The following is a 25,008-nucleotide window of genomic DNA, read 5'->3' as shown; positions in this document are numbered from 1 at the left end:
TTTTTTCTCTCCTCCTCTGAAAGCTCAAACAGACATGTCTGTACCCAAACTAAAGGGAATGAATCTACCCCAAATCATGTGGTAAACATCCTTTGTTGAGGGGTGCCCATTCATATTTCTGGACATTGTTTAGAGTTAAGAATCCTTCTCAACCATCCTGCCTGCGGTGCCCATACACCAGACCTTGGATAAGCAGAAGCGATCAGTATTTATAATCAGCTTGATTGCTCATTGTTTGATGCTCAGTATTGAGTGACCTGTTGTTTTGGAGCATGTGAGTGTATTTAAAGATTTTATTTATTTTTAGAGAGAGGGGGAGGGAGGGAGAAAGAGAGGGGAAGAAACATCAATGTGAGAGAGAAACATCGATCTGTTGCCTCTCATATATGTCCTGACCAGGGACCAAACCCACAACCCAGGCATGTGTTCTGACCGGGAGTCGGACTGGAATGACACCCCACCAACTGAGTCACACTGGTCAGGGCTGTTTTTTTGTGTGTGTTTGTTTTTGTTTTTGTTTTTAACCATAGCCAACCGAAGAAGTGTTTACAAGCTGGAGAAAGAAGAACAAATCCCAGATGGAATGTGTATCGATGCTGAGGGGAAGCTCTGGGTGGCCTGTTACAATGGAGGAAGAGTGATTCGTTTAGATCCTCAGACAGGTAGGCCCACAGCACAATGGGAAATCACTGTCATGTCTAGAAAACACCAGACACTAGGGACTGCAGAAACTTCACTACTAATAAAGTTAGACAGCAATATATTCAAAGGCCTCAATTGTATGATTTTAGAAATAAAGGCTAAAGATATAGGCCCAAATTTATAGTCAGAACTCCTTTTCCTGTGCATGTAAGTCCTTTTGCTCAAAAATAAATAAATTATCAGGGAAGGTAGGTTAAATACAAGACCTCCACCATCTTCTTTAAGCTTCACTATTGCTCTGCGAGGGGTCCCAAAAGCTTTCACAGGTTGGAAATTTGCTAGAAGTAGACTTTAAATAAAATATTTGGTGATCTAGGGAAAAGACTCCAAACTGTGATGCTGCCTGTTGATAAAACAACCTCATGCTGCTTCGGAGGGAAGTTTTACTCTGAAATGTATGTGACCTGTGCCCGGGATGGAATGGATCCTGAGGGTCTTTTGCGGCAACCTAAAGCTGGTGGAATTTTCAAGGTGATCTGGCTACTTCTTTTAAGGGTGAAGCGGGAGATCCTTGGATAAGTAATTGAGTGATCAGTGCTTTTTCATACTTCCAAAACACAATTCCATTTAGCATTGTAATCTCATCATTCTAGCTTTAAAAACATTTTAAATTTTCTAGACTGAAAATTATCTGAAGTTCAGGACAATATTTTTAGACTCCTTTATACAGTTATTAAAAATATTTTTTACTTCGGTAGCATTTGCTAAAATTCTATAAATCAGTAGAATGGGCTTGGAAAACCAGTACTGGAGACATGTTTATAAGATTAGTTGATTGTTTTAATGTCACAGGAATATTATTGGGTTTTTTAACTTTCTGCAGTGAAACAAACACCTATAAAAATTATAGATCTTTTGAGCTGAAAAGAAATGTAGAAATCATTTGATTCAAATCCCTTTTTCAACAGCTGGGAAGATAATAGAAATAAATTCAGTTTTAACTCCAAGTTAGTTGTAAATGATTATTACCTGTGTGAACAATTAAATCATAAATACCTAATCAAGTAATTCCTTTGTATGATAGGAAATAAAACAAGAATAATAGGTGGCTAAATATATAATATAAATCATGAAAATGCTTTTGAAGAATATTTGTGAATTACTTCTTGTCACAGTTTCTCTTTTTTTTAACAGATAACTGGCCTGGGGGTCAAAGGAATTCCTCCCTATCCTTACGTAGGGTAAGTGACAGGCCTTTCCTACTGGAGGAAACTTTGAAGACAACTAAAAAATTCTGGAGCTGAAGTTTCAATCTAGTTACCAAAAAATGAGGCAATGATATAATACAATTAAATTTTTATTTTCTCTTTTTAAAATGTAGATTTTTTTTAACAAGGGGTGGCAGGTGGATTTGATAACATATTATAAGGCCTTCTGCAAATGTACTACATAAATGTCAAGAATTGTTCTACTGTCAGCCAGCCTCTTGACTCTGAAAATTGCTGGTGGACAGGGGGAGAGGGAAGAGACTGTATCTGTTCTATATTCTGCATTCCATACTTACTATACCTAAACCTTCAAACAAACTAATAAATAATAATCTGGTAAAGTCTAATTATAATATTTTCCTTGTTATTTTCCTCATGATCGTAAAATGTGCTACAATGGTAACCTACATTCATATTATTTTTCCTATATGTATTTTTTTCTGAATGTTGAATTTTTTATTGCATTTTTCCATTACCATTTAGTCCCCTTATACCCACTCCCCCCCGCAATCACGACACTGTTATCCCTGTCTATAAGTCCTTTTTCCTTTTTCTCCACCTGCTAATCTCCCTCCCTCCTTAACTGTCATATCCTGCTCTCTATCCAAGACTCTATCGGTATTTTGCTTGTTAGTTCATTTTGTTCATTAGATTCCAAATGTAAGTGAAATCATACGGTATTTGTTTTTCTCTGACTGGCTTATTTCACTTAGCATGATGTTCTCCAGGTCCATCCATACTGTCACAAAGGGTGAAATTTTCTTCTTTTTTATGGCTGAGTAGTATTCCATTGTGTAAATGTCCCATAGTTGTTTTATCCACTCACCTACTGATGGACACTTAAGCTGCTTCCATACCTTGGCAATTGTAAATAATGCTGCAGTGAACATAGGGATGCTTATGTTCTTTTGAGTTAGTGTTTTGGGTTCTTTAGGATATATCCCCAGAAGTGGGATCCCTGGGTCAAAAGCAGATCCATTTTAAATTTTTTGAGGTATCTCCATACAGCTTTCCACAGTAGCTACACCAATCTGCATTCCCAACAACAATGGGTTCCCCTTCCTCTGCTTCCTTACCAGCACTTGTTGTTTGTGATTTACTGATGATAGCCATTCTGACAGATATGAGATGGTATAGGGAATCAATCTGCCTGGCAATGGCAAATGTAACCCAGCCCTATTGGAAAGCCCATAGGTGCATGTCGGCACACAGGACACAAAACCCATGGATGGGCTCTCCTGTGGGAAACCAGGCCTGCATTATACCTAGACTGCTTTGAGGCTTGCTGTTGCTAGAACTCCCTCACCCTGAGTTGAAGCAGCAAATGCTTACTGTATATCTTTAAAGTAACTTCCTGAAGTCTGTGCTAATTCTCCCAAGGACTGAAGTGTAATCAGACCAATTACTCTGATTATTTCCTTGCATTTGCAACATTTTTTCCTTGTTAATCTGTAAGAAGTAATCAGTAACATCCTTTCCTTTGTTATCTGTAAAAGTAATCACTTAAAGCAAACCTGAGCATAATGAATGAGAACCTTATTTGATGTATGCTATTAGAAAGCAATAAAAGCCTGTCAAGGTGCTTTCCCCTTGAGAGAGTGGCTGTGCTGTCCCTTTTTCTTCACAGGACTTATGTAGTCCGTGTGAATTTGTTCATTGCATCCACAACATACGGGCCCCGCTGGACAGAGTCCGCATCAAGATGGTCTCTCATTGTGGTTTTAATTTGCATTTCTCTGATGATTAGTGATGTTGAGCATCTTTTCATGTATCTATCGGTCATCTGTATGTGCTCTTTGAAGAAGTGTCTATTCAGTTCCTCTGCCCATTTTTTAATTGGGTTGTTTGGTTTTTTTGGTGTTGAGTTGTGGTGTTGAATTTGTAAGTTCTTTATAAATTTTGGATATTAACCCCTGATCAGATATATCAGTGAATATATTCTCCCATTCTGTGGGTTGTCTTTTTATTTGGTTGATGTTTCCCTTTGCGGTGCAAAAACGTTTTAGTTTGATGTAGTCCCATTTATTTTTTCTTTTGTTTCCCTTGCCTGGAGAGATATATCTGATAAAATATTGCTATAAGAAATGTCTGAGATTTTGCTGACTATGTTTTCTTCTACAGTTTTTATGGTTTGGGGTATAACATTTAAGTCTTTAATCCATTTTTAATTTATTATTGTGTGTGGCATAAGAAGGTGGTCTAGTTTCATATTTCTGTATGTATCTTTCCAATTTTTCCCAACACCATTTATTGAATAAATTATCTTAGCCCATTGTACGAGTATGTGCTTGCTTCCTCTGTCAAATATTAATTGACTATAAAATTATGGGTTTATTTCTGGGTTCCCTATTCTGTTCCACTTATCTATGTGTATCTTTTTATGCTCGTACCATGTTGTTTTGATTACTATGGCCTTGTAGTATAGTTCAAAATTAGGTAGCGTGATTCCTCCAACTTTGTTCTTCTTTCTCAGGATCGCTGTTGCTATTCAGGGCCTTTTGTGGTTCCATATACATTTTTTAAATATTTGTTCTAGTTCTATTAAATACATCATAGGAATTTTAAGAGGAATTGCATTGAATCTATAGATTTCTTTGTACGATGTGGACATTTTAATTATGTTAATTCTTCCTATCCATGAACATGGTATGTGGTTCCAATTATTTGCATCTTCTTCAATTTCTTTCTTCAGTGTCTTATAATTTTCCAAGTATAGATCTTTTATATCCTTGGTTATGTTTATTCCTATGTATTTCATTATTTTTGAAGCAATTGTGAATTAGATTGTTTTCTTAATTTCCCTGTTAGTTCATATAAAAAGACAACTGATTTATGGATATTTGTATCCCGCTACTTTGCTGAATTCATTTAACAGTTCTAGTAGTTTATTGGTGGAATCTTTGGGGTTCTCTAGGTACAATGTCATGTCATCTGCAAATAAAGACAGTTTTACTACTTCCTTTCTAATTTGGATGCCTTTTATTACTTCTTCTTGTCTGATTGCTGTGGCTAGGACTTCCAGTACTATGTTGAATAAGAGAGGTGAAAGAAGCCTTGGCTAATGTGGCTCAGTGGACATAGCTCTGGCCTGAGAATCAAAAGGTCACCAGTATAATTCCCAGTTAGGGCACATGCCTGGGTTGCAAGCCAGGTCCCGAGTTGGGAGTGTGTGAGAGGCCACCAATTTATGTTTCTCTCCCTCTCTTTCGCCCTCCCCTTCCCTCTCTCTAAAACTGAATAAAATCTTTAAACAAAAGAGAGACAGGTGAAAGTAGGCATCCCTGCCTTGTTCCTGATCTTAAGAGGGACACTTGTAGTTTTTGCTTGTTGAGTATAATGCTGGCAGTGGGTTTGTCATATATGGCCTATATTATATTTAAGTGTGTTCCCTCTATTCCCACTTTGCTGAAAGTTTTATCATAAATGGGTGCAGAATTTTATTAAATGCTTTTCCTGCATCTGTTGATATAGTCATGTGGGTTTTTTTCTTTCATTTTGTTTATGTGGTGAATCACATTTATTGATTTACAAGTGTTGTAGGAAACTCCCAGAATAAATGTCACTTGATTATGGTTTATGATCTTTCTGATGTATTGCCATATTCGGTTTGCTAATATTTTGTTGAGGAGTTTAGCGTCTATGTTCATCAGGGATGTTGGCCTATAGTTTTCTTTTTTTGTAATGTCTTTATCTGGTTTGGAATTAGGATAATGCTGGCTTCATAAAATGAGCTTAGGAGCCTTCCTTTCTCTTGAATTTTGTGAAATAGTTTGAGAAGGTGAGGTGTTAGTTCTTCTTGGAATGTTTGGTAAAATTCATCTGTAAAACTGATCCAGGGCTTTTGTTTGTTGGGAGTTTTTTGATTACTGTTTCAATTTCACTAAGTGTAATCTGTCTATTCAGATTCTCTGATTATTCCTGATTTAGTTTTGGAAGATTGTATGTTTCTAGGAATTTATCCATTTCATCCAAGTTGTCCAGTTTGTTGGCATATAGTTGTTCATATTTTCTTACAATTCTTTGTATTTCTTTTTTTTAAATATATTTATTGATTATGCTATTACAGTTGTCCCATTCCCCCCCCAACTCCACTCCATCCTGCCCACCCCCTCCCTCCCACATTCCCCCCCCTATAGTTCATGTTCATGGGTCATACTTATAAGTTCTTTGGCTTCTACATTTCCTACACTATTCTTACCCTCCCCCTGTCTATTTTCCACCTATCATCTATGCTACTTATTCTCTGTACCTTTCCCCCCCTCTCCCCCTCCCACTCCCCTATTGACAACCCTCCATGTGATCTCCATCTCTATGGTTCTGTTCCTGTTCTAGTTGTTTGCCTAGTTTGCTCTTGTTTTTGTTTTAGGTGTGGTTGTTAATAACTGTGAGTTTGCTGTCATTTTTTCTGTTCATATTTTTTATCTTCTTTTTCTTAGGTAAGTCCCTTTAACATTTCATATAATAAGGGCTTGGTGATGATGAACTTCTTTAACTTGACCTTATCTGAGAAGCACTTTATCTGCCCTTCCATTCTAAATGATAGTTTTGCTGGATACAGTAATCTTGGATGTAGGTCCTTGCCTTTCATGACTTTGAATACTTCTTGCCAGCCCCTTCTTGCCTGTAAGGTCTCTTTGGAGAAATCAGCTGACAGTCTTATGGGAAGTCCTTTGTAGGTAACTGTGTCCTTTTCTCTTGCTGCTTCTAAGATTCTCTCCTTCTGTTTCATCTTAGGTAATGTAATTATGATGTGCCTTGGTGTGTTCCTCCTTGGGTCCAGCTTCTTTGGGACTCTCTGAGCTTCCTGGACTTCCTCGAAGTCTATTTCCTTTGCCAGATTAGGGAAGTTCTCCTTCATTATTTGTTCAAATAAGTTTTCAATTTTTTGTTCTTCCTCTTCTCTTTCTGGTACCCCTATAATTCGGATGTTGGAACATTTCAAGATGTCCTGGAGGTTCCTAAGCCTCTCCTCATTTTTCTGAATTCTTGTTTCTTCATTCTTTTCTGGTTGGATGTTTCTTTCTTCCTTCTGGTCCATACTGTTGATTTGAGTCCCAGTTTCCTTCACATCACTATTGGTTCCCTGTACATTTTCCTTTGTTTCTCTTAGCATAGGCTTCATTTTTTCATCTGGTTTTCGAACAGATTCAACCAATTCTGTGAGCATCTTGATAACCAGTGTTTTGAACTGTGCATCCGATAGGTTGGCTATCTCTTCGTCACTTAGTTGTATTTTTTCTGGAGCTTTGATGTGTTCTGTCATTTGGGCCATTTTTTTTTTTTTTTGTCTTGGAGCATCTGTTACATAAAGGGGCGGAGCCTTAGCTGTTCACGGGGCGGGGTAATGCTGGTCACTGCGCTGTGATGCTGTATGTGGGGGAGGGGCCGAGAGGGAGCAATGGCAACTTGCTCCACTCTCTGCCAGATTTCAGTCACTCCCTCCACTACCCACAATCAAACTGGGCCCCTCTTGTGCTGGTTCCCGAGTGGGTGGGCTTGTGCACGCCCTAGGTCCCTGTGGGTCTCTCCAACGACCTTTCCTGTGAGGCTGGGAGTTTCTCCTGCTGCCACCCCAACCCCCATGGGCGTTTTCAATCAGAGGTTTGAGGCTTTATTTCCCCATGCTGGAGCCCTGGGTTGCGCGATCTGCTTTGCTCCCCGCCGTTTGTCTGGTTTATCTGTGGGCGAATGTGGGGCCGTGGGGTGCTACCCGCCGTTCTGCCTGACCCGTTCTTTGCCACTCTGAGTCCGGCCCTCTCAGTTTATCTGCGAGAATGTGGGGCTGCAGGGTCTGCTAGTGGTCAGACTGCCTGCCCTGTTTGTCCCACACTCCGCCAGTCTTGGTCCCGCCACAGCCACGCAAGTCCTCTCCACCCCCGCTGCCCGTCTCCGCCCCTCCTACCGGTCTGGATGAATGTTTATTTTTTATATCCTTGGTGTCGGACTTACTTGCCATTCGATTTTCTGTCAGTTCTGGTTGTGCGAGGAGGCGCAGTGTGTCTACCTACGCCACCATCTTGGTTCTTCTCAATTCTTTGTATTTCTTTGGTGTCAGTTGTTACTTGTCCTCTTTCATTTCTGATTTTATTTGGGTTTTCTGTTTTTTTCTTGATAAGTTTGGAAAAGGTTTGTCAGTCTTGTTTATCTTTTCAAAGAACCAGCTCTTGGATTCATTGATCTTTTATACTGTTTTTTAGACTCTATTTTGTTTATTTCTGTTCTGATCTTTATTGTTTCCTTCCTTCTACTCACATTAGTTTTTGTTTTTTAATCTTATTCAGGTTTCTGTAAGTGTAAAGTTAGATTGTTTATTTGAGCTTTTGTTTGTTTGTTTGTTTGTTTTTGAGATAGGCCTGTAATGCTATAAATTTACCTCTGAGGATGCTTTCCCTGTGCCCCACAGATTTTGGGTTGTTCTGTTAATCATTTTCTTTTGTTTCAAGGTATTTTTTTTATTTGATCCTGGGTATAATTGTTTAATAACATGTTATTTAGCTTCCGTGTCTTTGTGTGTTTTTCAGTATTTTTCTTGCAACTGACTTCTAGTTTCATAGCATGGTTGTAAGAGAAGATGCTTGTTACTTCAATCATCTTAAATTTATTGAGACTTGTTTGTGTCCTAACACGAGGTCTACCCTAGAAAACGTTCCATGTGCACTTGAAAAGTATGTATTGGAGGCCTGTCCAAAAAGTATCCAGCTGTGTAATATGAAAAATGAAGACATTTATTGAAGATACAGAATTATTGTTTCTTCATTCTGTTCCGGTTGAATGTTTATTTCTTCCTTCTGTGCCAAATTGTTTATTTGAGTCTCAGTTTCCTTCACTTCACTGTTGGTTCCCTGTATATTTTTCTTTATTTTGCTTTGCATAGCCTTCACTTCTTCCTCTATTTTGCATCTGTACTTCTGTGAGCATCTGGATTACCAGTGTTTTGAACTCTGCATCTGATAGGTTGGCTGTTTCCTCATCACTTAGTTCTTTTTCTGGAGTTTTGATCTGTTCTTTCATTTGGGCCATATTTTTTTTTGCCTTGGCACACCTGTTACATTTTAAGGGGTGGGACGTTAACTATTCGGCAGGGTGGGGCAACCCAAGTTGCTGTGTTGTGTGCTGTATATGGGGGAGAGTTCAGAGAGGGAACAATGCTGCTTGCTCTGTTCTCACCCCACTTTCCCCCACTACTTCCCCCATTACTCACAAATTGGGCCCTTCTGGTGCTGATTCCCAAGTGGGTGGGCTTGTGTACATTCTAAGACCCTGTGGATTTCTCCAATGAACTCTCCTGTGAGGCTGGGAGTTTTGCCCTCCACCATAACCCTCACAGGTTTTTACAGCTGAAAGTTTTGAGGCTTTAGTTTCCATGCTGGAACCCTGGGTTGTGTTGTCTGTCTCCTTCCCCAGTTGTTCCTCCTGGCTCGTCTACACACAAATGTGGGACTGCTTAGTCTGCCAGCCATCGCCTTGCCTGGCCTGGTGTATCACCTTGCCATGTGTCCTCTCTGCCCCAGCTGCCTGTCTCCACCAGTGAATGTTTCTTCTTTAACTCCTTGGTTGTTGGACTTCCATACAGTTTGATTTTCTGGCAGTTGTGGTTGTTTTTGTTTTTTAAGTTGGTTGTTGTCCTTCTTTTGGTTGATTTTTTTAAATTATATTTTATCGATTATAGTATTACTATTGTCCCAAATTTTCCCCCTTTGCCCTCCTCCACCCAGCACCCCCCTACTCCCTCAGGCATTCCCCACACCATTGTTCATGTTGATGGGTCATGCTATAGGTTCTTTGGATACTGCATTTCCTATACTGTACTTTACATCCCCAAGGCTATTCTGAACTACCTATTTGTACTTCTTAATCTCCTCACCTATTCACATATTCCCCCAGACCCCCTCTCATCTAGCAACCATCAAAACACTCTCTGTATCCATGATTCTATCTCTGTTCTTCTTGTTTGCTTAGTTTGTTTTTTAAGTTAAAATGTTGATATGTATGTATTTATTGACATTTTATTGTTCATAGCTTTGACCTTTTTCTTAAATAAGGCCCTTTAACATTTCATATAATAATGGTTTGGTGATGAACTGCTTTAATTTGTTCTTGTCTAGGAAGCTCTTTATTTGCCCTTCCATTCTAAATGATAGCTTTGCTGGATAGAGCAATCTTGGCTGTAGGTCCCTGCTTTTCATGACTTTGAATATTTCTTGCCAGTCCCTTCTGGCCTGCAAAGATTCTTTTGAGAAATCAGCTGACCGTCTTATAGGAATTCCTTTGTAGGTAACTAACTTCTCTTCTCTTGGTGCTTTTAAGATTCTTTCTTTATATTTAACCCTTGGCAGTTTAATTATGATGTATCTTGGAGTGGGCCTCTTTGCATCCATCTTGTTTGGGACTCTCTGTGCTTCCTGGACTTGCATGTCTATTCCCTTCACCAAATTAAGGAAGTTTAATTTCAGTATTTTTTCAAATAGATTTCCAATTTCTTGGTCTTTCTCTTCCTGTGTCAGCCTTATGATGCAAACATTGGACCACCAGAAGTTGTGCCAGAGGCTGCTTACACTATCCTCATTATTTTGGATTCTTTCTCCTTCTTGTTCCGATGGGCTATTTTTTGCTTCCTTATGTTCCAAATCATTGATTTGATTATGAGCTTCATTCACTCTATTGTTGTTTCCCTGTAACTTGTTCTTTATTTTGATTAGTGTATCCTTTGTTTCTGGCTGGATCTTTTTTATGCTGTTGAGGTCCTCACTAAGTTCCTTGAGCATCCTTATAACCAGTGTTTTGAACTCTTCATCTGATAGATTGCTTATCTCCATTTTGTTTAGTTCTTTTTCTGGAGTTTTTATCTGTTCTTTCATTTGGGCCATGTTTCTTTGCGTCCTCATTTTGGCAGCCTCCCTGTGTTTGTTCCTTTGTATTAGGTAGAGCTGCTTTGACTCTGTGTCTTGGTAGTGTGGCCTTGTAGGGTAGATGGAGGCAGTCTGGCTCCCTTACCCAGATGTCTGGGGAACTAAGATAAGGTGTATTCTCATATCCTTGAGACTGGGTGCAAAAAATGGTTCCCATAATATTGAGTGTGCTTGTATGTGCAGAATCACACTATTATATACAATATTCTGGCTTCCTGCTGACTTTGTCTGTATTTAGTATATAAGGGTATAGGGGCTCCCTGCTGGGGGACACGCAGCTTGCAGTGTGTGTGGATCACCCCACCTTGAAAGGATTGAAAGGATGAATAGAGGCATGTCAAGCATCCCCACAGCTCTGTGCATTTTATTCTATCTTCCTGAATCCCAGAACCTGCCAGGCCTTGATAGGCCACAAGACAATTGGTGCTGTTGACAGAATTTGTACTGTAGGGAAATGGAGGAGCCCCTAGGATCCCCTGAGGAGATCCTTGATGGGTGGCTTGTCACCGGAATGTGGTACCTGGTGGTGAGCCTCCTGACATTCTGGGCCCCACCTAGGGAGTGGCCTGATGTCAGCAGCACACCCCATACACTAGAGAAAGCCCTGCATGTGGTTGGGGAGACCCTATCATGGCTCAGTGCCCATGTGGCTGAGTGTTTCTTTCAGCTTTGTGAGCTGAGACAGAGACCGCGCTTCACAATGCAGTGAAACTATGTGAACTCCAAGGACAAGAAGAAGACCTGGAAGCCAGAATCAGTGCCCTGGAAAAAGAGCTGCAAGCAGCAAAACAGCTCCAATATCCCTGGATGTAACAGATGAGCTGGAGTTGGAGGAAGATGACGTTGATGCAGAACTGCATCCCCAGAAGGCCTGTCCTATAGTGTTATAAAAATGAAATCCCAGCAGACCCTGGAGCCCAGGGGAACTCTGGCAGGTCCCACTCAGATGATGGAACATACCACCTACCGTTCCTATACCCAGGCCACACTGGTCTATCTTGTGAATCAGTTTTGCCAGCGACCTGGGTAAGTGAGCCCTTAGCCACATGGTTCTTGTGCCTGTGGGATTTAGGGGTGGATAGCATCATATGCACTGAGAATGAGATAGACAATTTAGCTTCCATCATGACTCACCCCTCCCTGTACCAATAGCTGCAGAATAGCCAGAGGCCCAGTGGGGGGCAAGGCTCACATTCTTTGATGGAGTGGGTAATGGTGGCTATCTGTACAGTCTGGGTGAATGTGGGAGTGTGCCAGACACTGTGAGCAAGTGGCAGTCCTTCACAGATTTAGTGAAAATCCTGAGGGATTTGGGCATGTGCCAGCCTATGTTCAATCCCAGTTGAACAGGGCCCTGATGATGACTGTTTTACAGCTGGAATGCTGGATCTTGTACTCCAGCATGCTCCCCCCACCTCATATGGGTTGCTAAAGGTGATTCTAGCTCCCTATGTTGGCCATCACATAAATGACATCAAGATGATGGTGGCCAGTCTGGGAGAGGCAGAGTCTCGCAGTCAACAAAAAGCTGTTCATGCAGTCTTTTAGAGTTCCTCTGCTTCTTGGTCAAATAGTGCTCCTGTGAGGGTGACCAGAACACAGATGTGGTCTGACCTTTTAGGGGCTGGATTCTATTGCATTAAGATTGACAGGAAGCTGAACGCTTACCTATTAGAGCTGTGGAAGCAGCTGCAAGCTGCCCAACCCTTCCTGCATCCCCAGAAGAAGAAGAAACTGATGGGGAATTCAGGGGTGTGCCATGAGAAGCCCATTCTGTCTGGCTGGAAGATCATCTGACTGTGTCAACCTCCCGCAACAAGGGGGAAGCTATCCTTTGGACTTTTGACTAAGGGGGAGGTGGAGGAACCCATCTACAGGGGAAAGGCAGGGACCGGAGGCCACATGTCAAATTGGTTATTCATTGGTCCCCTGCAAATGTCCATTGGGTTTTGGCTCTCATAGACAGAGGAGCCAAGTGTACCCTCTTATATGGAAACCCTGAGAAGTTTCTGGGATCTGACACCTCTATTGATGGCTATGGGGGACAGAGTGTGAGGGTGAAGGCTATGCAGCTTTCTCTGGGTATTGGGCATTTGTCTCCCCCTCCACCGTGAGTACACTGTTTATGTATCCCCCATTCCTCAGTATATCCTGGGTATTGATGTACTCCAGGGACTGTGGCTACACATGACCATAGGAGAGTTTTGCCTGCAGGTGCAAATGGCAAAAGCCATTCTATGGGAACATGCTGACCATTGCCCTCTTCATTTGCCACACCCACAGTGGGTAACAGTGGTGAAACAATACTGGTTGCCCAAGGGACATGTGGAAAATACTGTGACTATAGGAGAGTTGGAAAAGGTGGTGAAAATTAGGGCTGTCCACAGCCCTTTTAACTCTCCCATGTGGCCAGTGAAAAAGCCAGATTGTACATGAAGAATGATAGTCAATTACTGGGAGCTCAATAAGGTCATTCCTCCACTACATGCAGTGGTCCTTCTGTGGTGGACTTGATGGACTGGTTAACCAATGAGCTGGGAACTTACCACTTTGTAGCTGATCTAGCAAATGCCTTATGCTCCATTGCTATTGCTCCAGAGAGTCAAGATCAGTTTGCCTTCACATGGGAGGGCCAACAATGGGCCTTTACAGTGTTCCCTCATGGGTACTTGCACAGCCCAACTATCTGTCACAGTCTTGTGGCAGAGGACTTGGCTAAGTGGCCATGGCCTGCAGAAGTGTACCTCTTCCATTACATAGATGACATTTTGCTCACCAGTGATGCTCTTACAGAGTTAGAGAAAGCAGTGCCGCCAGTGCTGTCACACCTGAAGTCATGTGGCTGGCCAGTCAAGGAGGCCAATCTGCAAGGGCCTGGATTGTCTGTCAAATTCTTGGGGGTTGTCTGGTTGTGTAAAACAAAAGTCATCCCTGATGTGGTAATAGATAAAATTCAGGCGTATCCTACCCCTACCACTGTGAAACAGCTCCAGACATTTTTGGGTCTGTTGGAGTACTGGAGTGTTTGTGCCCCACCTTGCACAGGTTGTTCATCCCTTGTATCTGTTGGTGAAAAAGGGAGTGAACTGGAACTGGACCTCGACATTGGAACTAGCATCCCAAGAAGCAAAGCACATCATTAAGTGCACTCAGGATCCTGCTGAAGACTGCATGCTCTGGACCCTGTGAGCCAGATGTGCATGTGACACAAAAAGGCTTTGAGTGGGGTTTGTGGCAGTGATTGGAATGGCTATGTCAACCCCTGGATTTCTGGTCCCAACTACAGAAGGGAGCAGAGGTATGATACTACTTTTGAAAAACAACTGGCTGCAGTATATGCTGCCCTGTTGGCCACGGAGGCTATAACAGGAACTGCCCCCATGATAATAAGGCCCATGTATCCCATGGCAGGGTGGGTCTGGGACTGGATGGCCAAACCTCGTAGTGGGATGGCTCAAGATGCCCACATTGGCTAAGTGGGGGGCTTATCTGCAACAAAGGAGTGCTCTGTCCACTAGCCTCTTACAGGCTGAGTTGCAGGAAGTGTTGGGCCCTATTACCTATGAAGATAAAAAATCTGCTCTTGCCCCTATAGAAGAAATGGAAAATAGCCCCTTCCAGGAAGGGCGGGTGCCTATTCCCTCAGATACATGGTACACAGATAGGTCCAGCAGGGGCCAGCCTGCCGTGTGGACTGCCATAGCAATTCAGCCAGAAACAGACACAATCTGGTTTGACACTGGAGCAGGTCAAAACAGCCAGTGGGCAGAACTGCGAGCTGTGTGGCTTGTGGCTGCCAATGGAGCCCTGCCCTGAATATTTGCACAGGTGGTCAGGCGGTGCACCGGGGGCTCACATTATGGATCTCTACATGGCATGCAAATAAATGGATGGTTATGCATAGGCCATTATGGGGGCAGGCCTTATGGCAAGATCTATGGGAACTAGGCCACCAGAAACAAATCACTGTATATCATGTGACCAGGCATGCACCCCTTGCTTCCCTTGGGAATGATGAGGGGCAGTGGCTGGAAACGGTGCCTGCTGGCCCTTCAGGAAAAGAAATCGCCCAGTGGCTACACCATCAACTCGTACATGCTGCACAGAAGACCATGTTGTCTATTATAAAAACTTGGGGGTTATTTGTCACCTTAGCAGAGGTACAGAAAGTTTGTGGGACCTGTGTTGTCTGCTCTCAAGAGCATCCCCACAGGCCTGTGGGAACTACTGGACAGGTGGTGCAGGGACGGGTACCACTGACCCGGTGGCAGGTGAATGTAATCAGGAACCTGCCTAGTTCAGAGGGATATAAGTATGCCATCACATGTGTGGATATGGCTAGTGGAGTTTTAGCTGCTTATCCTGCATGGCACCCAGATCAGAAAGCAGTAATTGCTGTGCTGAAGCAGTTACGTGCTGGCTGCTTATGGGCAACCCTTAGTCATGGAAAGTGATCAGGGGACACATTTTACTAGGGCCTTGGTACACCAATGGGCTTGAGACCTGCAGGTTGACTGGAAATTCCATGTAGCTCATCACCCCCAAGCTGCTGTGATGATTGAATGGTACACTGGTCTCTTAAAGCAGGGCCTGCAAGCTGCAGCTGCCACCCCTACACTGAGGGGTTGGACAAAATGCTTATGGACTGTCCTCCAGAGTCTAAATGAGAGTAGTGGGAGGGGGGGCCTAGCTGGGGGCACCCAGCTCCAGTGGAAGCCTTGCTCCACCAGACTGCAGCTCCAACTCAGCTGCAGGTACAGACTAATGATGCCTTGCTGAAACCAGGCCTGGGAAAACAAGGAAATATTCTCTTGCCTGCACCTGAGGGCCTGGAGCAAGAGCAAACAGCCACTTGGATGTGGCCTTGGGAAATAAAATCCCCTCTCATGAATTGGATGGCTCTTGTCACCACTTGAAGGGTTGGAGAGAAACTTGCAAATAGTGCCCTGGGTGACTGAGGCATGGCCCCCAATCTTAAAGGTGACATATCCAGGGCCAGTAAACCACAAAATGATTCTCTGTGGCACCTTTGTGGTATCCTTGTAGGCCATTTGGGTTCTCCACTATTGTTGCAAATAGATGCTGAACCCCCAGTTGAGACATGAAAGGTATGATATTCATGCCCAGGAAGGCCCCCTCTGCCAGCCACTGTCTTATTGACTGGCCAGAAGCTTGCTTGTATATTGCCTGAGGGTAATGATTTGCCATTGTTGATGCTATGTTGGTAGTTATCCCTTGCCTGCCCCCTACTGGGGACCTGGCCCTCAACCCAGGCATGTGCCCTGATGGGGAATTGAACTGGTGAGTCTTTGGTTCGCAGGCTGGCACTCAATCCACTGAGCCACACGAGCCAGGGATAAAACAGCAGGTTTTAAGCAACCAACCAAGAACTGAGAGGTGGGAAACAAACAAGGTGAATACTTATTATTCTTCCAGTTTACTGCCTTGAGAAAGTCATCGGTAATCATCAGAGAAATGTAGATCAAAACCACGATGAGATATCACCTCATACTTGTTAAAGTGGCTATTATCAAAAAGACAAGAAATGTGTTGACAAGGATGTGGAGAAAAGGGAACACTGTTCATTGTTGGTGAAAATGTAAACTGGTACAGCCACTATGGAAAACACTATGGAGAGTCCTCAAAAAATTAAAAATAAAACCACCACATAATCCAGCAATACTACTTCTCCGTATATACCCTAAGGGAATGAAATCAGTACCTGGAAGAGAAATCTGCAGTCTCATGTTCACTGTAGCATTACTCACAATAGCCAAGACATGGAAACAAGTATCTGTTGACAGAAGAATGAATAAAGAAATTGTAGTGTGCATATATTCAATGGAATATTATTTAGCCTTTAAGAAGGAGATCCTGCCATTTATGACAACATGGATGAACCTACAGAACACTCTGCTAAGTAAAATAAGTCAGACACACAAAGAAAAATACAGCGTGATCTTACTTTTGTATGGAATCTAAAAAAGTCAAATGCATAGAAGTAAAGAGTAGAATGGTGGTTACCAAGGTTGGGGAGGTGAGGGAGATGAGGAAATGTTGGTCAAAGGGCACAAATTTGTAGTTTTGTAGGATGAATAAGTTCTAAAGATCTAATGTACATCATAGTGACTATAGCTAATAATACTCTACCGTGTACTGTAAATTCATTAAGACAGTATATCAAGGGCTCTTAACACACAAAAAAAGGAAACTCAGTGAGGGGATAGATATGTTAATCAGCTTGACTGTGGTAATCATTTTATATATATATTTACCTAGTGGATATTACCAGTCGAATATTATATATTTTTTTCTTTTTCTTTTTCTGTCTTTGGGAACTCCAAGAGGGTAAGGACTCTATCTTATTCACACCTGTATCTTCAGTACTTGATATACATAGCAGGGTATTAAAAGTTTATTTCTCATTCAAGAAATATCTTCAAAGAAAACAGTAAGCCCAGGTGGCTTTACAGTCAAGTTCTATGAAATATTCAAGGCACAGATCATTTCACACTATATAAACTCTTACAAACAGTAGAGAAAAGAGGGTAAGATCCCTAATTCATTTTGTGAAAATAGTGTATTCATTTCCTAAGACAACATAAGAATACCAAAAACTGGGTGGCTTAAAACAACAGATAAAGAAAGATTTTTTTTAATTTATTTTTTATTGTTATTCAATTACAGTTGTATGCCTTTTCTCCCCTTCCCTCCCCCCACCCCGGCTGAACCCACCTCCCTCCCCCACCCCCACCATCCCCCCCGATTTTGTCCATGTGTCCTTTATAATAGTTCCTGCAATCCCCTCTTCCCACTGTCCCCACCTCACTCCCCCCTGGCCACTGATTTTTTTTTTTTAAGATAAAGAAAGAACCTTAAAAGCAGCAAGAGAAAAGCAGAGAGTTACCTACAAAGGAGTTCCCATAAGACCGTCAGCTGATTTCTGAAAAGAAACTTTGCAGGCAAGAAAGGACTGGCAAGAAGTATTCAAAGTCATGAAAGGCAAGGACCTACATCCAAGATGACTCTATCCAGCAAAGCTATCATTTAGAATGGAAGGGCAGATAAAGTGCTTCCCAGATAAGGTCAAGTTAAAGGAGTTCATCATCACCAAGCCCTTATTATATGAAATGTTAAAGGGACTTATCTAAGAAATAGAAGATCAAAACTATGAATATTAAAATGGCAACAAAGTCACAACTATCAACAACTGAATCTAAAAAACAAAAATGAACTAAGCAAACAACTAAAACAAGAACAGAATCATAGATATGGAGATCATCTGGAGGGTAATCAGGTGGGTGGGGGAAGGGGCAGAATGAGAGAAAAGGTACAGAGATTAAGAAGCATAATTGGTAGGTACAAAATAGACAGGGGGAGCCCTGACTGGTGTGACTCAGCGGATTGAGTGCTGGCCTGAGAAGCAAGGGGTTGCCAGTTTGATTCCCAGTCAGGGCACATCACCTGGGTTGCAGGCCAGGTCCCCTGCAGGGGGTGCACGAGAGTCAACCGCACTTTGATGCTTCTCTCCCTCTCCTTCTCTCTTCCTTACCCTTTATCTAAAAATAAATAAATAAAATATCAAAATAGACAGGGGGAGGTTAAGAATAGTAGAGGAAATGGAGAAACCAAAGAACTTATATACACAACCCATGGACATGAACAAAGAGGGGGGATTGCTGGAGGGAAGGAAGGTACTGGGAAGAAGGGGGCAAAGATGGAAAATTGGGACAACTGTAATAGCATAATGAATAAAATATACTTAAAAAGAAAAGAAAAAAATAAAGAGGGCACATAGGAGGGAGAGGGCTGGGTTTTTCTATACCGAAGATTGAGAACTGGATGCTTTTTCTAACACAGTTGGTAAGTGGCAGAGCCAAGTGCCTAAAGGCAGGTACGTCTGAATCTAAAAGGTGGCTATAATGTAACAAAAATCCAATTCCTTATCTTTCTGAAGACCCATTCTCACCTGGGGCATGGGGCAGCTCTATTTCTCAGTGTTCTTCAAAATCTGATCTTCTAGGAATCCAATTAAGGAGCCAAAGAAACCCCAATTAGAGTGTCGCTCATCATTTGGTTCACATAAACACTAGCACCACAGCCCCTCTCCCAGTGATTGACAGCCACAAATCTTCCATCAGCCTCCAATCACTAGTTACCTTAACACTCAAATTTTTGGAGCCACAGCACTGGCAGTCAGTTACTGATCTTCCAAAACTGCCAATAGCCAAATTATAGGGATTGTCAGAACATGCAGAACAATTCCTCAATTCTTGATTATTGGGTCTATGAAGGGTCTGAGATGTTACCCTCTTACAAGCTAACAAATTTTAGAGATGCTGACAGAAGACACAAGTCTCCTGGAGCAGAGACAAAGGATTTTATTACTGATGACACAGCAAGCAGCAAGGGTATTATGCTGGCACCCCATGTCCTCTAAGTCCCACAGGGATGACCCAGAGGGGCCATTGTGGATGCTACACATACAGTGGGTTTACATCACAGCCAAGAAATGTTGAGCCTGAGGAATTCAGCCTGCTCTTTATCCCAGAGGGAAACATTACCTCATCTTTCAAGGTGGCTCTCTGTACACACGACCCTGAGAAATGGCCAAAGTAATAAGTGGTCAAGGCTCTGTATTCTTAGTCAGAAAGTAGTCTTAGGCCGAGCTACTACACTGCAACCCACATGAAAGAGTTTACACTGACTTGCAGATATTTGGTGTCACTGTCAATAATAACAAGAGGGCAATACCTGGGTCCAAAAGCAAACCGTATCCCCAATGGAGAGATACTGTGTTCCCCAGTCTTTCCCTCATATACAAATACATAACCTGCCCTGACTGGTGTTGCTCACTTGGTTGGGCATCGTCCCACAAAGTGAAAGGTCACCAGTTTGATGACCTTTCACTTTGTGGGATGACCTACGAAGTGTGATGACCTACCAGTACCCTGGGTACTGTTCCCAGTCAGGGCACATACCTAGGTTGCAGGCCCGGTCCCCAGTTGAGGCATGTATGAGAGGCAACTGATCTATGTTTCTCTCTCACATCAATGTTTCCCTTCCTCTTTTTCTCCCTCCCTTCCCCTTTCTCTAAAAAATACATAAATAAAATCATTTTTAAAAACAAACACAAAATAAATATATAACCCAAAGGGTCACAATTCATTTCAGTTCAGAGTTGGTTGTTCAGCTTGACTGGGATCAGCATTGCATTGGTTTGGTTAAGTCCTATGGGTGGTCTCTTCAAGGGCCTGTAGCCAAATAGCTAAACATGGCGTAATTTGAGGCCACTTAGGTGTCAGGAGAAGCAGATAAATTTATATCAGTCAGATTTAAACAAGGTTGTGCTGGCCCATGTGTTTGTACAGGCATGAGGGAGGTAAGTGTTCAGGAGCTGACACTGATGGCATCGGGCTCAACAGAATAGTTTAAGATTGGCCACGTTCACATGAGTTTTTCTGTTGTCATTCCAAGGAAGTGATAACCAACTGGAAGCAGGTGAGATTGCCAGCTGCACTTGCTGCTTGATTCAGGGAGACCATATGTTTGTTTTATCAGGCTGTGGTGCTCAATCTAGGGGACAAGGAGCATTAACCATCTTCCCACCTTGCACCTCTCAGGGTCTAAGGCGTTCCTTCCCCAAGTACACTCCTTTCACTGCCGTGAAATTGGTACGCTCTGTCCCAGTGCCTATAACTTCACTTTTATCCAATAACCCCCTACTTGCACCCAGACCTTTCATCCAGAAGGCTCAGGCATTTTTATAAAATTTACAGATTTTTTTATGCCTTCTATCTTGGTCAGTGTGGGCCACTGGAGGGAAACTCAGTGAGCAATATACTCAATCAAGTGGTCATTGTCTTTATGATCTAGGACCGTGTCCATCCAACAAGAAAATCTAGGTGACTGAACCATAATTAAGTTCAAATCTCCTGGGCCCCATTTGGGCTGACCTGCCACCTGGAGAGTTAGCAACTAAGCTGGCCTGGGATTGCTGTGAGGGAAGGAAAGACACATCACGTCCAGGAATGGCAGGACAGAATCCTGAATTTTCAAAATAGTCTCTATAATCCACCTCTTTTGCCCTGTTCATTATCCAGGAGATAGGACCTTTCTGGGGACAGCCACAGTCAGAGATCAAACTGCCTTACTAGGGTGTGTGGATCAAGAGGAAGTGAGAGAAGTAGAGTCTGAAGTCCTTTTTAGTTCACTTTTGAGGGAGCTATTCAATGTTCAACAATATTAGATACCTGGTGATGGTAGGGAGCATGGAATGTCTATCAAATACTTTGACTAATGGTCCATTGTTGGGTGCACCACTGTCAGAATGCAAATGGTCTGCATCAGAAACATAGTTGGTTTTTTTTTTTTTACATTGTCCAGTCTGTGATAGAGCATTGCCTTGTGCAGGAGGCAAAGGCAGTCAGCCCCATCAGCTCCTTAATTCCAGATGGTCTCATCAGAGAGCAGGCCCTTACCTCATCAGAGGTGTTTACATGAGTCACCCAAACTGACCTCAACTACTAACCATCCTTACTGATCCCCACAGGTCCCCATCATTGTTCCCCAAAACTCCATCACTCTCACCAGAAACCCTCTATCAAAGTCTCTCAACCCCAAAATTTCAAATAAAGTTCCAATTTTTTGCAAACTGCTGTTAAGCTGCTTCTAAGAACCGCTTCTATTTCTGGTGCCCCCCACCCCCAAGATCACCTTTTCTAAGGGCGGCTCTTTATTCAGGTGTGCAGTAAGGCCACCGTTTCTATCCAGCATGGGAAAGCGAAATTTCTCCAAACTGTGATTTTCAAATTTTTTAAGTATCATAAGCCTTTCTAAAAACAGATAAGGGGCAACTACTCGTGACATTTGGGTTTCCTTGTTCAGCGAAACAAGGGTCAAAAACAAGACCCCTCCTTTTCTGCAACCAGTCGCCCCGCCCCCAAGCTCAAACGAACATGCTTATTGGGTGATAAAGTTGTCAGTCAAAGCAAGACCCTACCTTCAACTGCCAAAAGACAGGAGCTACTTAATAGCCCCAGTGGCTCAGACGTTTTCACACTGGTTCAAAAAGCTATCAGTCAAGTCCCTACTCCCACCCCTATCCTGGCAGGTGGGCGGGTTCAGGCCGGGTACTCACTGACAGGCTGACTTGTCCATCAGCTCTTGTCAATCAGTCCTTTACTCTCGCTCAGCACAGTCAGGGCCTCCTGAGCAAGAATTCTTGATTGGCTGCCTTTCCGCTGGAGAGCTCATCCTCTAAAGGTGTCAGAGCTGCTCTGATGAACAGCTGATTTACCCTAGGCCCAAAGAGCTGCCACAACTGGCTCTGGTTCTTCACGGACATCTAAGGGCACAGAGACACGCGGGCCTGTAAAAAGGCTCTGAGCCCATCCCCTCTGCTCTCTGCTGATCCTTTTAAGGTGTCGGTTCCGGGCCCAATCTCACACAGGAAGAAGGGAAGGGAGGCCGGGAGCAACGTTGATTTCCCTGACTGCAAGTGAGCAGGGGGAAAGTGGTCCGCATTAGGGAAAACAACAACCTGGGGGCGGGTGCAAAACACTTTCAAGATGAAGTCAAACCGCGGCTTCTTTCTCATCTCGCCCTTAGGTATTGCCTTTCATTCAAACAGCCCAAGTTGAATCTCATTGTGGGAAATTTTACCCGCGTGTATGCATGTGTGTGACTTTTTAAAAGTGCATTTTAAATTTTCAGGAAAAAATAAAAATTTTAAGAGAAAAATACATGTATTTAAATTTTCTGTCTTTGCGTTTTCTGTAAGATTCTGTAATATGGTAACGGTGGCGTGTAATTAATTCACTTACATCTCTAGTTTAAAAGTTAAAAAATATTTATAGTATAAATAACCATAACTAATAATTTGATATATAGATATATATGCTGTACATCAATAACCGAAATTCACCCTGACCTGCGTGGCTAAGTGGGTTGAGCATCGTGCAGCAAAGCGAAAGGTCGCCAGTTACATTCCAAGTCACATGCCTGGGCTGCGGGCCAGGTCCTCCATTGGGGGCCAACTGATCAATGTTTCTCTCCCTTTTTTTCTCCTTCCCTTCCCTTCTCTCTGAAAATAAATAAAATCTTTTCAAAAAAGGATTTGATAGAAAAACAAATGCTACTTTAAAAAGTAACCTAGATTAGCCCTGGACAGTGTGGCTTAGTGGATTGAGCGCCATACTGCGAAGCAAAGGGTCGCTGGTTCCATTCCCAGTCAGAGAATATGCCTGGGATTCAGGCGGTCCCCAGTAGGGGGCGCAGGAGAGGCAACCGCACATTGATGTTTCCCTCTCTCCCTTCCTTCACTTCTTTCTAAAAATAAATAAACAAAATCGTTAAAAAATAACCTAATTTATGAGGAGGAGAAGTAAAAGTGTAGAGTTTAGGAATGCTATTGAAGTTAAATTGTTACCAACTTATAATAAGATGTTATAATTTTAAGATACTTTAAGCTTCATGATAACCACAACCGAAAAACCTGTAGTAATCACATGAAAGAGCATGATAAAGAAGTCAAAGCATACTGATACCAAAAGATGTCACAACACACACACAAAAGCCGCAGAAGAAACAAGGAACAACAGATCTACCAACCAGCCAGAAAACATTAACAAGATAACAACAGTAAGTCCTTATCTATCAATAATTTTCTTAAGCATAACAAGTTAAATTCTCCAATCAAGACATAGAATGGCTGAATGGATTTAAAAAAAACAAAACAAGACCCAACAATATGCTGCCTACAAGAGACTCACTTTAGCCTTAAAGGCACATACAGGGTGGGGTAAAAGTAGGTTTACATATGGAAAATAATACAATAATAAATAAATAACAATGCTAGAATAAACTCTGTGTTTCACATACTCACAACTGTAAACCTACGTTTGTCCCCCCCTGTATATACTGAGGGTGAAGGGATGGAAAAGGTATTTCAAGCAAATGGTGGGGGAGAAAGCAGGTGCAGCTATGTTTATGTCAGGCAAAATAGACTTTAAACTTAAAATGATAAATTTTATTAATGAAAAATCTTTTCCAGGATCAGATCCGAAACTGACCCATCTGAGCTTGTCACTTTGCAGGGTGAGTGGAATTTTCTGGAAAGGGAGAAAGCAGATTCTAGGTGAGAAAAATGGTGGCCAGAAGTCAATATGACTTAGAATCTTGGTAGCAGCAGGGACTGGATAGTGTGTGCAGAGAGTATTTTTGGATTAGATGGAATCTGTTTGAATCTACACAGACACACGCACGCACATGCATGCATGCCTCATCTCAATTGGTTTAGGGGTTCTGAAGATTTCTTTCCGCCTCCCCTTCCTCCATCCTTCCCTCCTTCTCTCTCTCTCTCTCTCTCTATCTCTCTATCTCTCTCTCTCTCTCTCTCTCTCTCCCACTCTTCCCCCCCTCATTAAAATAACAACCTGTTTTATTTTTGTTTAATTCTTGGTAGCACGACCATAACTAAAAGGACAATGGACCAATGCAGTTTGTGTGTGCTATGGAGGGAAAAAACTCAACAATAATAAGTGTAGAGAATGAATAATGAGGCAGGGTTGGAATTTCAAATAAGACAGTCCTCCTTGAGAAGCTGATATCTAGCAAAAGCTTGAAGGAGTTGAGGAGTTGGAAAGAGAATAGGAAGACAAGGCTACAGCCTTTCAGGGTCTGTAGAGGTGCATCTCTGACACCTCATGCCAATGGCTGCTCTTTTCCTAAACTTCAGCTGAGACTCTGGATCCTCATTCTGATCCTGGCAGAGTTCCCCAGAGCCTCTCTACCTTTGAGACAACTGACATCCAAAGTCCTGCAGCTTTTCTGACAACTACTACTTACGGCTTTAACTGGCCTAAGTAGTTTTTCAAACCTTGTCTTCAGAAACCACCCCTTTTAATACCAGACCCAAAACCTCTCAGTAGTGACTGCTAGGGTTCCAAAACTCCCTTCTACTCCAAATCCACAATCTGAACATCCCCCAAACCATGATTACCATAACTTCATTTTTAGGCCACTTATTTAAAAACTTCAATGGTCACTACTTTAATATTTATGAGGATTCATTCTACCAATATTTATAAACACCTAATCTGAACCAGGCAATGTTATAAGCACTTTCAGATTAATCTTCTCAGTATCCTTAGGAGGTTGTTACTGTTGTTAGTTCCGACTGATAGAGG

General features: G+C 42.3%; 1 protein-coding gene across 10 annotated transcripts in view; it reads left to right on the top strand.

Annotated features, from left to right (window-relative positions):
* RGN (regucalcin) overlaps positions 1–17,774 on the top strand; it is a 36,320-nt gene extending 18,546 nt beyond the window's left edge. For 8 of the 10 annotated variants that reach the window (XM_053917581.1, XM_045187618.2, XM_045187616.2 and 5 more), the window contains 4 exons: positions 531–662; positions 1,019–1,173; positions 1,837–1,883; positions 11,487–11,511. In XM_053917581.1, coding sequence (XP_053773556.1) covers positions 531–662; positions 1,019–1,173; positions 1,837–1,883; positions 11,487–11,499 — 347 coding nt within the window. In that variant the 3' untranslated portion in view covers positions 11,500–11,511. Of the gene's footprint in view, positions 1–530; positions 663–1,018; positions 1,174–1,836; positions 2,251–11,486; positions 11,512–17,680 lie in introns of those variants that run through there. The other 2 variants (XM_053917580.2, XM_045187614.2) reach the window with 2 other exon arrangements.
* The last annotated feature ends 7,234 nt before the right edge of the window (positions 17,775–25,008 follow it).

The sequence above is a fragment of the Desmodus rotundus genome, chromosome X (genome assembly GCF_022682495.2).
Source record: "Desmodus rotundus isolate HL8 chromosome X, HLdesRot8A.1, whole genome shotgun sequence".
Taxonomy (NCBI): Eukaryota; Metazoa; Chordata; class Mammalia; order Chiroptera; family Phyllostomidae; genus Desmodus; species Desmodus rotundus.
This window is presented reverse-complemented; position numbering and strand designations above follow the sequence as displayed.